General features: G+C 45.0%; 1 protein-coding gene across 5 annotated transcripts; it reads left to right on the top strand.

The window, feature by feature from the left end:
- The first annotated feature begins 2,358 nt into the window (after positions 1-2,358).
- On the top strand, positions 2,359-16,715 carry LOC115772910 (CST complex subunit CTC1-like). 5 transcript variants are annotated; one of them, XM_030719357.1, is made up of 9 exons: positions 3,572-3,709; positions 9,996-10,335; positions 12,281-12,370; positions 13,569-13,637; positions 13,724-13,883; positions 15,131-15,186; positions 15,336-15,492; positions 16,350-16,470; positions 16,554-16,715. In XM_030719357.1, the coding sequence occupies exons 2-9, from the start codon at positions 10,244-10,246 to the stop codon at positions 16,643-16,645; spliced, it is 837 nt and encodes a 278-aa protein (XP_030575217.1). In that variant the 5' UTR covers positions 3,572-3,709; positions 9,996-10,243; the 3' UTR covers positions 16,646-16,715. The 5 variants fall into 5 exon arrangements, 4 of the variants coding, with proteins under 4 accessions (XP_030575216.1, XP_030575215.1, XP_030575217.1 ...); XM_030719355.1 differs by lacking the exons at positions 16,350-16,470; positions 16,554-16,715 and adding an exon at positions 3,789-3,822 and having other exon boundaries at positions 2,371-3,709; positions 9,996-10,157; positions 15,336-15,483; XM_030719358.1 differs by lacking the exon at positions 3,572-3,709 and having other exon boundaries at positions 10,185-10,715.
- Positions 16,716-17,169: the final 454 nt, after the last annotated feature.

Raw genomic sequence — 17,169 nt, 5'->3', positions numbered from 1 at the left:
AGGAAAAAAATAACGTGCTATCCGATGACTACCAGATACGTGTTTATGAATTGCTTGATTTAAATAATGAGCATACTTCACTAAATGAGACAATCAAGCACCAACAGCGAAACAACACAATGCTGAAAGAAAGACTCCGTCTGTCCAAAGTGGAGTCAGAGCGGTACAAAGAGGATCTGGCTCTCTGCATGGAAGACTTTGAAAAGGCTTTCCCTCACGGATCTCACAACAGAGACCCGGCCTTCAGACAGTTCCGGGCCAGGTTAATGGCCATGAAAAAGAAATATGTACAAGGTGTACCCTTGAGCCAATCTGAAAAGGAGGCATTTGAAATTCGAGGAGAATATTTAGCATCAAAATTAAAACAACGCGAGCAAAGAATTGAGGGATTATTAAAGGAGGTTGAAAAGCTGAAAAGGAACATCGCTGCAGATCGCAGGAAGTATATAGTGTCTCTAACCGCAGCAAAAACTTGCACTTGTGAATGGCGACATTCTTTGCTTGAAGAAGAACAAAAGCAAGAGATCGGTCGTCTGAAAGGTCAAGTAAAGGAGCTTGAGTTAGAACTGAAAAAAGAAAGCGAGAGGCAACGTCAACGTGAGACACAGAGAACATCTGCGCCTCAACCTGAAACTGTAGTGCCGAAAACTGGTCCAGGCACTGTCAAACGCTATCAGCCTTTACGGGTTTTACCTCCTATAAGAAGACGATCTTCTTAGCAGCGTGGCTGTAAAGAAAATGTAGTATTTATTCATACAAATGTATATCTATGTAAACTGAACTGTTGGCTGACATGTAGCTCCTGTGATCCCACCGGCCGTCCCTGGAAAGGGGGATCTCTCTTTGAATTGCCTTTCCCGAGGTTTCTTCCTCATCGGTCTGGCCTCTGGGGGAGTTTTTCCTCGTCTACATAGAGAGCCTTGGGCTGGATCAGGAGCTCCATGACAGCAAAAACAACAAATAATAATATAAATAAATAAAATAAATATTTGGTTTCTTTTAGATTTCTTTCCCCATGTGTAAATTGCCAGCCTTAAACCTTGGTTAAACACATTCCCATTATTCATATGTGTGCTCTGACAGGAAAACTCCAAAGTTAACATTCCATTTTTATTCATTTATTTATGTTGTGGCACAAATCATTAAATAAATTGAAAAGGATCAAACATGGTCAAAAACGGCAAAGAAGCAATCAACTGAATTTCAACAGCTTCTAGTGGGATCACGGCTTTGCAAAAGTCTCACCAATTATGCAATCAAGAGTATATTAATAATGCTGGTGTCAAGACAACCTGTTCTACTGTTTTCCCCCTTTATTGCAAGCTTATTATAGTTAAGGAAAACTGACATTGAAAAAGACATTTTTGGTAACTGAAATAAATAAAAACGATAATTAAAAGGAAAAAAAAGAACTAAAACTGAATTGTGGATTTATAAAACTAACTAAAACAAACTGAAATGAGAAATAAGATAATCTTCATTTTCTTTTCAGTTTATTTAAAAGACTTGTGGATTGACATGAAATCCTGTTTCCGCTCTAGCAGTTTCGGCTGGGAGCATTATCCATAAGAGGAAGGAAAGACTGTGCAGAGGGACGTGACCAGGTTCTGGATTTGCCAGTATTCAGAGGGTCTGTGGTGGTCTCTGGATGCCGAATTCAGTGGAATTCTCAATGAAACGGTCCACTGGAAGGGCTCCTGCTGAGGTCTTCCTAAAACACAAAAGAGCAGCTTCTGACTACAGATTTCAGCATCAACGGTTACATAGAAAAACAAAGGGCTGGAATATATTATGCATTGTTTTTCTGGTATTTTAAACAGAAAACCAAGCTGGTTATCCCACAGAAGAATAAAAATTCAGGTTTCAAGCCTGAACAGAAGCTAAGCAGCAGGAAAATGCCAGCTTGGCTATTGAGGCAAACAGAAATGCAGATGGCATTGTGGGAACTTAACTGCAGCTACTAACAAAACAAGGCCGGACATCATTATGTCCTTTATGGGTTTTACTGAATGAAAGAAAGTGGCCACATCATGAAATTTTAGGACTGCTTTTTTGCATTTGCGCAGTGGCGGCTGGCCAGTAGGGGGAGCTTGGGCACCGCCCCCTTTAAATTGTTTAGATAATAAATGATTTCTGAACTGCAAAATACTTAGAAATGTATTTATTCATACTGTGTGTCCAATAGACATGTTAGAATTTATTAAAATAGTAAATACATAATTCTATTTAATTGCTCACATTGTGCACACTTCCTATCCTATGTGCAGGGCGCCGTTCTAATGAGAGTGTATGTAGGCGCATCAACTTTTGGCAAGCAGGTGATCTGAGGCTGACTTTTAATTGGTTATTTATTTTCCACAGGGCGCAGCGCTCTGCGTCCCGGACACACCCATTCTGTTGTGTCATTACTGGTAGAGTGTCAGTACTGGCTAATTTTTTTTAAAACATTGTGTGATTGGACAATCCCCGATTCGACTCATTAGCGCAGCTGCAGTTCGTTAGGTCGATTCACGTTTACGTTTGCAAAGTGGAGTAGTTTCAAAATGAGAGAAAATTCTGTTTTGTCTTTACAAAAAAATGCTTTTACAAAGCGTTCACTTGAAGAAAAAAACAGGATAAAGGAGCTTGGACCGGATCGTCCCAATTTACAAATTCAGCAGCAGGCAAGTGATCGTGGACGATCCTACACGCGGGCTTTTTCCAGCTCTTCTTATGACAAGCGGAGTTGGCTAGCTGGATGTGATGTAAGCAATGCCTTTTACTGCTTTCCGTGTTTGCTATTTCAAAGTTCTGGCACGGAGGCAATGTGGACAGCAACTGGGGTAAGAGACTTAAAACATCTTTCAGAAAAATGCAAACGGCACGAAAACAGCCGCAGCCACCTAGACAATGCAATGAAGCTAAGTTTTTGGGGGAAACTTAGCATTGCTCAACAGCTAGATGAAGGCTACAGGATTGCTGTTAGAAGGCACAGTGAAGAGGTGACAGAAAATCGGCACATCCTTTCTAGAATAATAGACTGTGTTAAGTTTTGTGGAGCCTTTGAGCTGGCCTTGCGTGGTCATGACGAAAGTAAGAGCTCTGAAAATCCCGGGATCTTTCGTGGGTTGGTTGATTTTGTTGCTTCTCTTGATGGAGTACTAAAAGAGCACCTTGAGAATGCTACTGTGTTTAAGGGAACTTCGAAAACTGTGCAGAATGAGCTACTGGACTGTATGTTTTCTGTTCTGAAGGAGCATATAATCAAAGAAGCACAGAGCAGTGATTTTCTTTCAATCCAGGCAGACGAGACTGTGGATGTTGCTACGCAGTGCCAGCTTGTGCTTGTACTACGCTATATCGATGCCAAAAACACTGTGCAGGAAAGGTTTTTTGAGTTTATCCCTCTGCAGTCGGCTACAGCTGATTCCATTGCTACAGCCCTAAAAGAACATCTTGCAACTATTCTTCCTGAGGATCAAAAGGCTAACCTCATCCGCTGTTTCCAAAGCATACAAGACTCTGGTGACTTTGACCCCATTACCGTCAGAGAGGCTGGAGCATTTGCCATGCTACTGGAGGATCAGGATTTTAAGTTCTTTCTGCAACTTTTCCACCATATCATGCCTCATGTGGACCTTCTCTATGCCAAACTCCAGAAGAAGGTCATAGATTCAGTCTGTATCCAGGAGAGCATCCAACAGTTCCAGCAGGACATTCAAAAGATCAGGTAATTGTTTAAATAGCTGATTTTTCTTTTTCTTCTTCTTCTTCATTATTATAATATTGTAAGTATTTCTCTTTGGCAGAAATTCTCTCCACTCCATGGTTGGACAAAGCAGTGTAGGTAGTTGTTCTGTTTGATGTTGTCTTCCTGTTGTCTTTGCTGAGAAATTTGGTGTTTATAAGTTTTTCATGTTCCTTTGCTGCCATCTACTGGGGAACAAGGGTAGTGTTTTTATGCTTGCGGCATCGACTGATGACGTCATGAGCAGTGGACATTGTTGTGCGGGAAAACAAGCTTGATGCGCGATTTCTGTCTGTTGAGTCTCAAGTCAGCCCTTGAAGGCATCGTCGGTATGATGTATTAATTATATGCATATAAAACAAGATAAATGTTAATCCACCTAGTTTAGAGCCCTGCTAACCTTTAGTAGAGTTCTATATTTGTTATTTGTTGGTTAAGCTAATCTAGCTTCTAAGCTATTTTCTATAGCACTGTCAAACCGCCCTCTGAATGGAATTGTATTTTGTTTCACAGTTTTACCCTACTTCAACTTACCATAAAGAGTTAACTGGAACCTGTCATTTGTGTGGTTTGTTGGAGAGGAGTTAACCAGCTGTCGACCCTGGCAAGGCGTTGGGGCAGGACAGTACAGTAAAACGACGTCTTCTGGCGGGCTGATTTTCGCAACTGGAGGACAGAACGACACCGTGTGAGTGACGGACCTGACAGAATCACAGTAACTGGATTGTCTTTTCAAGCAAGTACGATTAAAATCAGCGTCAAGATGTCGGAAAAAGCTTCGACCACACGATCCATAAAAACCAGATCAGATGCAGCCTGCTCATCTAAAAGGTCTTCAAGCTCCTCTGCTAGCAAGTTAGCTGCTGCTCAGGCGCGGGCAGAAGCAGAGGCTGCAAGGACTGAAGTGGCATTTGCTGCAAAAGAGAATGAACTGAAATTAAAGCAAGCAGAATTGGAATTAGAAAATAAGCGTTTGGAAATGACACTGAATAGAGTCCGCCTCGAAAAACAAGCTGCAGCTACAGCGGCCAAAGCAGACGTCCTAGAGGCAGCAGTGCAAGAAGAATTCAAGCAGGTTTTCAGCGACATTGATGTGCCAACCGAGAATTCAAAGGTACGCACAAAGGACTATGTTGAGGGAGCAGATAAATACTCTCCAGCAGAGCTATTAGAAAGCACTCCCGCCAGCATCCCAGACATTCAGACCCCTGAATATGCCCATCCCATTGCCTCTTACCACACCGCAAGTGAATTACCCCATCAGCAGAACCACATAATGCCACAATCACAGCACACTGACTATGTGCCTAAAACGACACCTCGCCCTGAAATAATGCAGAAGCCTTTAGGAAATGACTACAGTGACACTGCATATAACCAACCATTAGACAATTCCCACTTACTACCCAGTGTTGCTCACCAACAAAGAAGCCCTGTACATGCTCAGTTTGATGAAAACAGAGGAATATCAGACCTTGTCAGATTTATGGCCCGGCGTGAGCTTATCTCCACTGGGCTTGTGCAGTTTAATGACCGTCCTGAATGCTTTAGAGCTTGGAAAGCATCGTTTATGAATTCTATCAGAGACCTCAGCCTCTCAGCTAGTGAGCAGCTTGACCTTCTTGTAAAATGGTTAGGCAAGGACTCATCCGAACATGCTAGACGCATAAGAACTGTTCACGTGAATCACCCAGAACATGGACTCAGGGCTGTATGGAATCGGCTCAATGAGTACTATGGTGCACCTGAGGTAATTGAAAACTCCTTGTTCAAAAGGCTGGAAAGCTTTCCCAAAGTGCAGAACAAGAATGAGCTCAAACTAAGAGAGCTGGGGGACTTACTGATGGAAATACAGGCAGCAAAGGCTGATGGGGACCTGTTCGGCCTCAGTTATCTAGACACACCCCGCGGGATTAACCCTATTGTGCAGAAACTGCCATTCTACCTGCAAGAGAAGTGGCTCACATTAGGTTTTAATTATAAGGAACAACATAGGGTCACCTATCCCCCATTCAGCTTCTTTGTGAACTTTGTGTGCCTGCAGGCAAGGATGCGAAATGATCCTGGCTTCATGCTGGCAGCATCCAGCAACGAACAGTCTGGTTATCACAAGCCTGCATCAAAGTTAGAGAGCCAGAGGGCAGTAGCTGTTCTCAAGACAGGAGTGTCTCCTGATACCTCACTAACACCTTCTGACTCCCCATCTGCAAGTAAGTCCACCAGCAGAGAGGACCCAGCGAAACGTTGTCTCTTGCACAACAAGCCCCACCCTCTCCACAAATGCCGTGGATTTAGAGATAAGCCCATAGAGGAAAGAAAGGCACTCTTAAAGAAACATGGAGTGTGCTACAAGTGCTGCAAAGCCATACATTTGGCAAGAAACTGCAACGATGAGGTAAGCTGCACAGAATGTGGAAGCAACATGCATGTTGCAGCGCTACACCCTGGCCCAGCACTGAAAGGCAGCAGCTCAGAGAACCCTGCACCTGAGAATGGCGGGGAGACTCCTGTCTCGGCCACATGCACCAAGGTGTGTGGAAAGGACATCTCAGGGCGCTCCTGTTCGAAAATATGTCTGGTAAAGGTATACCCAGCCAACCACTCTTATGCTGCAGTCCGTATGTATGCCATCTTAGATGATCAAAGTAACCGATCACTTGTACGAACAGAGTTTTTCAGTATTTTCAATATTTCAGGACAGCCCTCACCATACTCCCTGAAAACATGTGCAGGAACAATAGAGACTGAAGGTAGACAGGCATGTGGCTTCATGGTGGAACCTGTGGATGGCAGCATTGTGCTGTCACTGCCACCATTGATTGAATGCAACGAAATCCCAAACAATCGGAGGGAAATTCCCTCACCCGAGGTCGCCTCCAGCCACACCCATTTGAGACATCTCGCAAAGCACATCCCCAATCTCGACCCACAAGCCCCCATTTTGCTGTTGTTGGGCAGGGACATAATCAGAGCCCACAAGGTGAGAAGACAGGTGAACGGCCCACACAATGCACCCTACGCCCAAAAACTGGATCTGGGTTGGGTGATTGTGGGTGATGTGTGTATTGGGGACATGCACAAGCCGCCGCTTGTCCACTCCTACTACACCAATGTGCTGAGAAACGGACGCCCTTCTCTCTTTCAGCCATGCCCAAACAGCTACACGGTGAAGGAGAGATACTGTGTCACTGAACCCTTCTCACACTTCATCCTGCATGGAGGCAGTCATGCAAAGGCAATACGGAACACTTTGGACAGTGATGCGTTTCAGACAACAAAGGATGATGACACAGAGGCACCGTCCATTGAGGACATGCAGTTTCTGAGCATCATGGACCATGGAGTCTACAAGGACGAGGGAAACAGCTGGGTGGCTCCTCTTCCTTTCAGAGCTCCCCGCCCACGGCTGCCCAACAACCGTGCCCAGGCGCTGGAACGCCTCAATTCGCTGCAGCGCTCATTCAAAAGGAGACCTGAAATGAAACAGCAGTTCATTACGTTCATGGAAAGGATCTTTCAGAGCGGGCACGCGGAAGAAGCTCCCCTACTGAAACCCGGAGAGGAACACTGGTACCTACCGTGCTTTGGAGTTTATCACCCGAAAAAGCCTTCTCAGATAAGAGTCGTGTTTGACTCCAGCGCACAGCACAATGGCCTGTCTCTAAACCAAGTGCTCCTAACCGGACCAGATCTCAACAACAGCCTGGTGGGCGTTAAGTGTTTCAGGAAAGACAAGAATAGCGAACAGTGTCAGGGATGGCATCCTTGCTGCACACCTGCAACAGTGGATGTTCTCAACCAGAGCACAACAGTCATCATTAGAACAGTCCAGCAGGAGACCTTTGAGAGAGAACTAGAGTGCCTCTCATCCAACACAAACATTCCAAAGGGCAGTCTTCTCTGGTCCCTGGATCCCTTTCTTGACCAAGCAGGCTTGCTGAGAGTCGGAGGACGTCTCACAGCTGCCGATCTAGAACCCAGTGAGAAGAGACCGCTGATCTTGCCTGGAGGTCACCATGTAGCCACCCTCATTGTGCGTCACTTTCATGAACAGTCACAACACCAAGGACGCCACTTTACTGAGGGCGCCATCCGATCTGCTGGCTATTGGATACTGGGTGCCAAAAGAGTCGTAAACAAAGTAATTTTTGAATGCTTTGTCTGCCGCAAACTCAGAGGAAAATGTGAATTTCAAAAGATGGCTGACCTGCCACCCGACAGACTCAGCACTGAGCCACCTTTTACTAATGTTGGCATGGACGTGTTCGGGCCCTGGGCTGTTGCTGCACGTCGCACAAGGGGAGGACACGCTGAGAGCAAGAGGTGGGCAGTTCTCTTTACTTGCTTATCTGTCAGAGCCATTCACATCGAGGTCATCGAGTCTTTAGATTCATCCAGCTTCATTAATGCACTCAGAAGGTTCCAGGCCATACGGGGGCCAGTGAAACACCTCCGCTCAGACAGGGGCACAAATTTCATCTGCGCCTCTAAAGACCTCAAAATCCCTTCAAATGCTGATGAGAAGACACTGGAGAGATTCCTCTCTGAGCGGGGCTGCAGTTGGACCTTCAATGCCCCACACTCCTCTCATATGGGAGGGGTGTGGGAAAGAATGATCGGTGTCACACGCCGCATCTTGGATTCAATGCTCATGCAAATAAGATCTAAGCTCACACACGAGGTGCTCACAACCCTTTTGGCTGAGGTCACGGCCATTGTGAATAACCGCCCACTTGTGCCTGGGTCTACTGACCCAACAGATCCTTTTATCCTCACACCCGCATCACTGCTGACTCAAAAGGTAGGCCCCTGCCCACCTCCAGCTGGCGAGTCTGACCACAAGGACTTACACAAGCAGCAGTGGCGCAGAGTTCAAAGCCTGTCTAACACTTTCTGGGACAGGTGGCGCAAGCAGTACCTGGCGACACTACAGCCCCGCAGGAAGTGGTCATCCGACCACCCCAATCTCAAAGAAGGAAGTGTAGTGCTTCTCAAGGACATTCACTGCAAAAGGAATGACTGGCCTCTTGGCATCATCACAGAGGTGTACCCCAGCAAAGATGGACGAGTACGCAAGGTTCAGCTGAGAATCGTCAGGAAGGACGGAACCAAACTGCTTCTCAGACCTGTTAATGAACTGGTCCTGCTGATTTCCCCAGATTAATAAGTGTGCAATGTTTCAAGTGTTAAGTAAAGAGAAGGTTTCTTAAGGTTAAATGAACGCATAACTGAGCCTATTTTGATGTTTAACATAACGTAGGTAAAGGAAAGAAAAGTGTGAAACCCCCTGGGTATCAGGCGGGGAGTGTTCTGTTTGATGTTGTCTTCCTGTTGTCTTTGCTGAGAAATTTGGTGTTTATAAGTTTTTCATGTTCCTTTGCTGCCATCTACTGGGGAACAAGGGTAGTGTTTTTATGCTTGCGGCATCGACTGATGACGTCATGAGCAGTGGACATTGTTGTGCGGGAAAACAAGCTTGATGCGCGATTTCTGTCTGTTGAGTCTCAAGTCAGCCCTTGAAGGCATCGTCGGTATGATGTATTAATTATATGCATATAAAACAAGATAAATGTTAATCCACCTAGTTTAGAGCCCTGCTAACCTTTAGTAGAGTTCTATATTTGTTATTTGTTGGTTAAGCTAATCTAGCTTCTAAGCTATTTTCTATAGCACTGTCAAACCGCCCTCTGAATGGTATTGTATTTTGTTTCACAGTTTTACCCTACTTCAACTTACCATAAAGAGTTAACTGGAACCTGTCATTTGTGTGGTTTGTTGGAGAGGAGTTAACCAGCTGTCGACCCTGGCAAGGCGTTGGGGCAGGACAGTACAGTAGTAGTCAGCCAGTGAAGAAGCGTCAGAAAATTACTGTTACACTGGTTTATAGTAGTGTTATTTAATATATTAGGAAGATGTGCGTTGTAGTTAGAAATACCTTTAGTTGTGTCTATGCTGTGTAGGTATGTTGATGTAATGTTTGTCAGCAAGATATTTTATTATTTAAGTTGTACTGAAGTTTATGGGTAATGGGGAATAAAACATTTGGTTACTGAATTTTGTATAATCTTGTCCCACAAAAATGCTGTAACACATTTCATAACACAGCCTTAAAAAATGGCAGCAAATGTTATTAAAATCAGTAAGTTTATAAATAAAATGTGTTCCTTCTTTCTATGACTTAATAGAAAGGACAAAATAACATTTCATATTTAGAATGAAAAATGTGATTATAAAATCATAATCTTCATGTTTGTCCTTCTCTCTTAAGGTCTGTGATATCATACTGGGACACACCAGGGAGCGCTTTTCTTTCACAAACCACCTTGTTAGTGCCACACTCCTGCAGGGGGACAGATTTGAACAATACAACACAGCATTTCCTGAAGATGCACTGAGCAACACCTTAAAAGCCTATCCAGTGCTCAACGAGGTAAGCTGAAGACAGAGCTTACTCTCATCTACAGCAAGGAAGAGTTCAAAGCCTGTTGTGGTGCTGTGGGCCTACTCCAGCTGTTTATGGAAAACAATCTAGAAGAAGTCTTTTCAGAAACTGTCACGCTCTTGAAGATCCTCATCACCACACCCATGACCACAGCAGAAGCTGAAAGGTGCTTTTCAACTCTGAAAAGAATCAAGACTTTTCTGAGAAACTCAATGACTCAGGACAGGCTGAATGCATTGGCCATGTTGTCAATGGAGAAAAGACTAGTCACAGAGATGACTGACTTTAACAAGAATGTAATTGAGAAATTTGCAGGGCAGAAGGAAAGGAGGGCAAAATTCATGTTCATATAGTGCTATTTTTTTAAGATTTGTTTTGTTTGTTTTTCATTTGTTTGTTTGTGTGCGCCCCCCTCAGTTTTTTTAGCACCAGCCGCCACTGTACATGTCAGCCAACAGTTCAGTTTACATAGATATACATTTGTATGAATAAATACTACATTTTCTTTACAGCCACGCTGCTAAGAAGATCGTCTTCTTATAGGAGGTAAAACCCGTAAAGGCTGATAGCGTTTGACAGTGCCTGGACCAGTTTTCGGCACTACAGTTTCAGGTTGAGGCGCAGATGTTCTCTGTGTCTCACGTTGACGTTGCCTCTCCCTTTCTTTTTTCAGTTCTAACTCAAGCTCCTTTACTTGACCTTTCAGACGACCGATCTCTTGCTTTTGTTCTTCTTCAAGCAAAGAATGTCGCCATTCACAAGTGCAAGTTTTTGCTGCGGTTAGAGACACTATATACTTCCTGCGATCTGCAGCGATGTTCCTTTTCAGCTTTTCAACCTCCTTTAATAATCCCTCAATTCTTTGCTCGCGTTGTTTTAATTTTGATGCTAAATATTCTCCTCGAATTTCAAATGCCTCCTTTTCAGATTGGCTCAAGGGTACACCTTGTACATATTTCTTTTTCATGGCCATTAACCTGGCCCGGAACTGTCTGAAGGCCGGGTCTCTGTTGTGAGATCCGTGAGGGAAAGCCTTTTCAAAGTCTTCCATGCAGAGAGCCAGATCCTCTTTGTACCGCTCTGACTCCACTTTGGACAGACGGAGTCTTTCTTTCAGCATTGTGTTGTTTCGCTGTTGGTGCTTGATTGTCTCATTTAGTGAAGTATGCTCATTATTTAAATCAAGCAATTCATAAACACGTATCTGGTAGTCATCGGATAGCACGTTATTTTTTTCCTTCTCGGCTTCCAATTGAATATGAAGCTTTTCGTTTGTTGCTTTGCTCTTCTTGTTTTCCTGGACTTCGCTTTTTAACAAATACCTGAGCTCTGCTTCTCTCTCAGCGGCTTGGTTCCTAATTTGTTTAAGCTCGGAGACCCGAGCAGCTTCTTGGTTTTTAATGATGTCTTCCTTCTCTTGTAGTTTGTTTTTAAGACTTTCAATCATATCGTCTTTTTCGCTGATTATTTTAGCTGAATCCTGGCATTGTTTCGTCAGTTTTGGACCTGCATTTGATATCTTTTTTCAACATCTTCAAGTTTTTTCTTGAGGTTGTTGATGGTCTCATAACAATTGTCTGTGACCTGTTTGATTTCACTCTGAGCAGCACGAGTCTCAGATCTCACTGTTTCCAGTTCCCGTTCGTGAGATTGTTGTAATTCGGCCTTTTCTTGAGCTGCTGCACTGCTGATTGCAGCTAATTGCTTCTCATATTCTTTTTGCTGTTTCTCGTAATTATCTTTTTCATTATTAAGCTCTTCTTTTCTTTTCTTTGCTTCCAGTTCTTTAGTTGTTTTTTCAGCTTTGGGTTTGGTTTTGGGTTTGGACGCCATTTCTGTGCTCTCTGGTTTCGAGAAATGTTCTCCAGTGTATGAAAATCCTGGGGCGTACTTCGAGGTTTTTAACATTCAAAGGCGGAAATGCTGCTTTGATCTCCAAAGCACACAAGTCTAGAATGCTGCTGACGTCAGACAGAACTTGTGCACGTTGGTTGTCATGGTGACGTGTATAGGCGTACGGCTCGCGGGGGAGGAGAAGGTGAGAGGCACAGCTGTGTGGGTTCTATGATTTACCTGAACTCACCTGGATACATGGTTACGTGTGTGTGTAGGTGGTGCTGGTGTTCTCAGGTGTCTGCGCTCGATGGTTTCCTGTCCTCCAGCCTGGATCTTTCTACAGACTCATCGCCGCTAACACCCAGGTATGAACCCACCTGTGATGATGTAACTGAGGGGCGTGGTTAGAGGCTCACCTGTAGCTGTGGTGGTTCAGAGGTTGTGATTCAGAGTTGATTCAAATCTTTATTAACAGCTGGATGTGACAGAGCTGCAGCCTTTAGGGGGGTCTGCTGCTGCTAACATGAATCTGACCTGAGGTCTGTGACTGTGAAGGAGGTTCAACAAAGCCAGGCTTTCTTTGCATTAGCTGGATCAGTCATAGCAGAGTAAAAGTTAAAGCTGTCACCAAGTACACAAGCATCTTTGTACTTTCTTACTTCCACCTCAGTCTGTGTGCAGATCAAAGTGACTAACAGGTATTTGTGGTGTGTGTCTGTTTCCAGCAGAGTAAAGTAGACTCCAGTAGAATCGAGTAGAACAACATTTATACATTTTCACACCTACAGTTCATTTCCTCTGCTCTCAATAGGCTGATGAGTTTGTGACCTTGTAGCTTTTTACTGTAGTTTCTTTCAGACAGAGAAAAATCCAGGTGAGCACCAAATAAATGTGTCATTACAGATCAGGTGAGCATGTTCAGTCTGCCTATTGGTCAGGTCAGCAAGGAGGGGGGGCAGCAAAAGTAACTACAGGAAGAGGGTGCTGTGTTCAGGAATACTGGAGAACATGAAGGATTTACGCCCGTTTCACGGCTGGTTACTCGCCCGTACTGACCTTCACTCATCTCCATGGTTACAGGAAGCTCAGGTGTTGTAGCGTACACCTGGTAGTTGGGTCGGATCAAGGTGGGATCACCTTCATTCCATAAACAAACTGCTCTGGAGTTTATTTGGAACTGGACTAAGACCGCCTCCTCCAGAGGGTCTTGGTGCATTTGATTGGTCCACACCTGAGTGTGATTACCGTGTTCACACCTGCACAAACAAACCAAACCAAACCAGTTCAGACGGCTTAAACGCTGCAGGCTGCACACATCAAACACACTGAGAGCATCCTGGAAATAAGTCGGTGAGAGCTTCCAGCTGATTTTAAACTGAAACCCTGAACATAACCTGCTCTCAACCAGGTGAGGTGCTCAGCATCAGTTACCATGGTGATTTAGCAGGTGTAAAACCCTGACTTTAAGCTCCAGACGGCTCAGTGAGCCTTTAGAACTCCATGATTGGTTTGGGCTCAGTGTATCATACCTGTACAGATTACCTGTGTGTGTGTGTGTTTCAGGACAGGAAGTGTGTACTTCACGTACTTACCTGTCAGCTCCATAACTGTCGTCTCCCTGGGAGATACGAGGTGAGTTCACAGGTCAGCTCAAGTCTGATTCATGTGTTTGTGTTGTTGTTTGTTTATTTATTTGTTTGTTTTTTTGTTTGTACCAGCTCAGCCTGCCCTCCACCTGCTCCCATCATGCACCTGGGCCAGTGGGCTCTCAGCAGCGAGCAGAGTTGCACTGTGGGACAGGTCAAAGGTCATGTGGTGTGTTGCTTGTTCCTGCAGCTTCAGTGGAGCTGTTCGCTGTGTGGCAGTGTGTACAGACAGGTACTGCATAAAATACACTGTACACACAGATACTCTCTAAAATACACACTGTACACATGTTCTTTACACTTGTTTCTATGAGTTCTGTATATTTTCTGTTTTTCTGTGCGCGAGCAGAGTTTAAATAAAGCTGTTTTAATTCTTGAATGTATGTAGCTGTAGTTCTTTATGCTCTTCCTCTCTCTCAGGTGTATTTACCTTTTAGTTTTAGTGTAAAGTGCTGTGAAAAAGTATTTGCCCCCTTCCAAACCTACCTGCGCTGTGTGAACAGGTAACTGCCTCCTAACCAGCATGAACGGCCTGTTTAAGGTCAAAGCCTCTCAGTCTGATTTAAGTCCACACTTTAACTTGGCCGCCTCAAAACCTTCATTTTGTTTATTTGAGCCAATCAGAGGTGGGCTTGCTGCTGTGTTTCTGATCACTGCTGCATAGCCTGAGTGCCCTTGAGCCGATGGCTGGACGTTCTCCTTCAGGATTTTCTGTTGGAGAGCAGAATTCATGGTTCCATCAGTGACAGCAAAGCAGGCCCAGACCATCACACTACCACCACCATGTTTTTATGGAACCCTCTGTTAGTTTCTGCAGACGTAACGGGACTCAGAGCTTCCAGAAGTTCAGTTTCTGTCTCGTCAGTCCACAGAATATTTTCCCAGAAGTCTCGGGGATCATCCAGATGTTTGTTGGCAGATGTGAGACGAGCCTTTGTGTTCTTGTTGGTCAGCAGTAGTTTTCTCCTTGGAGCTCTCCCATGGAGGCCTTTTTTGCCCACTTCTTGGTATCCTTTAACCTGCTTCACTTTGTCAGACAGCATCTGCTTCAGCAGGTCTGCAGTGATCAGGTCTGGCTGTGGCAGTGAGACTGAACTCTGGTTAATCACAGTTCATTCATGATTTAACAGGGGGGCAGTTACTTTTTCACACAGGCTCAGGTAGGTTAGGAAAGCTGTTTTTTTTTTAATAAATGAAATCATTTAAAAACTGCATTCTGTATTTACTCAGACATGAAGATGATGAGATGTGTAACAAATATGGAAAAAAGGGGTCAGGAAGGGGGTAAATCCTGTTTGACAGCACTGCATATATTTACCTGTCGGTTAGCGTGTGTGTGCGTGTGTGTGTGTATGTGTGTGTGTGTGTGTGTGTGTGTGTGTGTAGGTGAGTATAGTTACCTGTTGGTAGGTGTAGGTTATCTCTGACGTGCTCTCTCAGGTGAGTGCATTTACCTGTTGGCCTCTCTCTCTCTGTCAGGCCTGCAGCAGCTCTCAGTGTCGTTCGACCTCGTCTGTCTTTCAGTCCAAAGCAAAGTAAGAACGTGTTCCTCTTAAACTCACCTGCTGATTGATTTCTGATACACATTAATCAACTTAATTAATCAGGTCTCAGTAACATGGAAAAACTAACAGCTGTCCTCTCTGATGGTCAAACTGATCGTATTCATCCGCTCATTGATCAGGCTGGTGATTGATGATGGGACAGGTGAGGCTCATGTGTGGTTCTCAGGTGCGCTGGTTCGTCCTCTGATGGGATTGACTGATGCTCAGTGGGAGGGGCTTCAGAGAGCACTCCGGGTCAGAGGTCACGTCAGAGTCTACCCTCGCGGGCAGAGCCAGGTCAGTACCACTTCCTGTGTCTCTCAGGTGTATACATTTACCTGTCTCTATAATGTTACATCATGTTAACATGATTATGAAGGAGCTGTCAGTGTGAGCGTTGCAGCTTTTGTGGCTCTGAAGCTCCTCCCCCCTCTGTGCCGCCATGTTTAGATCAGAACAGACACCACCAACAGACAGGGCGGGGTCCGCTCCCATCCTTTGCAGGTATTGGCTCTCAGACTGATCATGTGTAGCAGCATTCACCTGTTTTCACTGAGGGCTGCTCACATCCCAGGACCTCCTAACCTGGAACCTGCTGTCCAAGGGGACCCTGCACCCACAGGTGGTTAGGGTGGTGTTTCCTAGCCTGTACAGGTCTGTGTGTCTCTCCATGGATATACTTTCCAAGACCATCACTAACGTTCTCCACGGCTTCTCCAGACCCTTTTTCATCTGTCACATGTGCTCAGGGTGAACCTGCTCCTATCTGTGTAAACCACAGAGCACCAGTGGTGCCAGTTCTGGTATTCTATGGTAAATGCCAATCAGGCGCCACAGTGAGCACAGTGCCCACTAGAGGGCGTTGGGTCCTCAGGCTCCCCTCAGGAAGTCTGTATCTGATTGTTGGTCAGAGACATTCACACCAGCTGTTGCTGGAGGCCATTTTGTAGCTCATCCTGTTCCTCCTGCTCAAAGGAGCAGATCCTGGTCCTGCTGATGGGTTAAGGACCTTCTACGGTGCTGTCCAGCTCTCCTAGAGTAACTGCCTGTCTCCTGGAATCTCCTCCATGCTCTGAGACACCCCCTCCCCGATACTCACCTGACCTCAGCAGTATCACAGAGGTTTACTGACTGATGCTCCTTTAATCTCTCAGGTGTGTGATGGTGATTCTGATGACTTCCTCCTCCACTTCCTGTTGTGTGTGTGCAGCAGTGATGTCATGAATCGGCCGCTCAGCCTCACCTGCAGGAAACACACCAACCGGAGACCCCAGGGTAACACACACACACAAACACACAGAGTCTGTTTGTTTCTTTGTATATTATTTTTTTATTGTTTCTCTCTGTGTGTGTTTCAGAGGTGAGGAAGTTCACGCGAGGAGACAGAGACTTCCTGACCAGACTGACTCCTCCCCTTCAGCTCACCTGTCTGCACCTCCACCCTGACTGACCTCCACCTGCTTCACTCTAACCTTATTTGTTTTTTTACATGTTCATACAGACAAATAAAACTTTATTGTTCCTCCTCCAGTGTCCACTTGAAGCTCCTTGAGCGTACCCAGAGTCTCTTTCTGTCATCTGGATTCAGTTAGCCCAACATTAGTGATCAGGATAAGCTGGTTATCAGCTCTGAGGTAACCCAGCATTTCACCTACATGTGCTGGCACCATCTGACCAATCTAAAAGGTGTTTCACAGGTCACATGACTCTTCCACAGAAAATGATCCCTACGAGTGCCGCCTGCTGCAGGGACATCAAATTAAAATCTGTAAACAACATAAAAATCTAACAGTAAAATAATCTGAGCGCTAAATGCTGCAGAAACTGAGCCTGAGTCGCTCTCAGTGCTGCTGCTGGTTTCTAAGCTGAGGCTTTAAACACATGGAAGCTTCCTCTCCCACAGCCTGATGGAGCAGGCGTGGAGATCACTTCAGTCTGTCGCAGATCACAGTGACTGAACAGGTGTGAACAGGT

The sequence above is a fragment of the Archocentrus centrarchus genome, chromosome 22, assembly GCF_007364275.1.
Source record: "Archocentrus centrarchus isolate MPI-CPG fArcCen1 chromosome 22, fArcCen1, whole genome shotgun sequence".
Lineage (NCBI taxonomy): Eukaryota > Metazoa > Chordata > Actinopteri > Cichliformes > Cichlidae > Archocentrus > Archocentrus centrarchus.
Note: the sequence above shows the minus strand (reverse complement) of the source record. Positions and strands in the feature narration are given on the sequence as shown.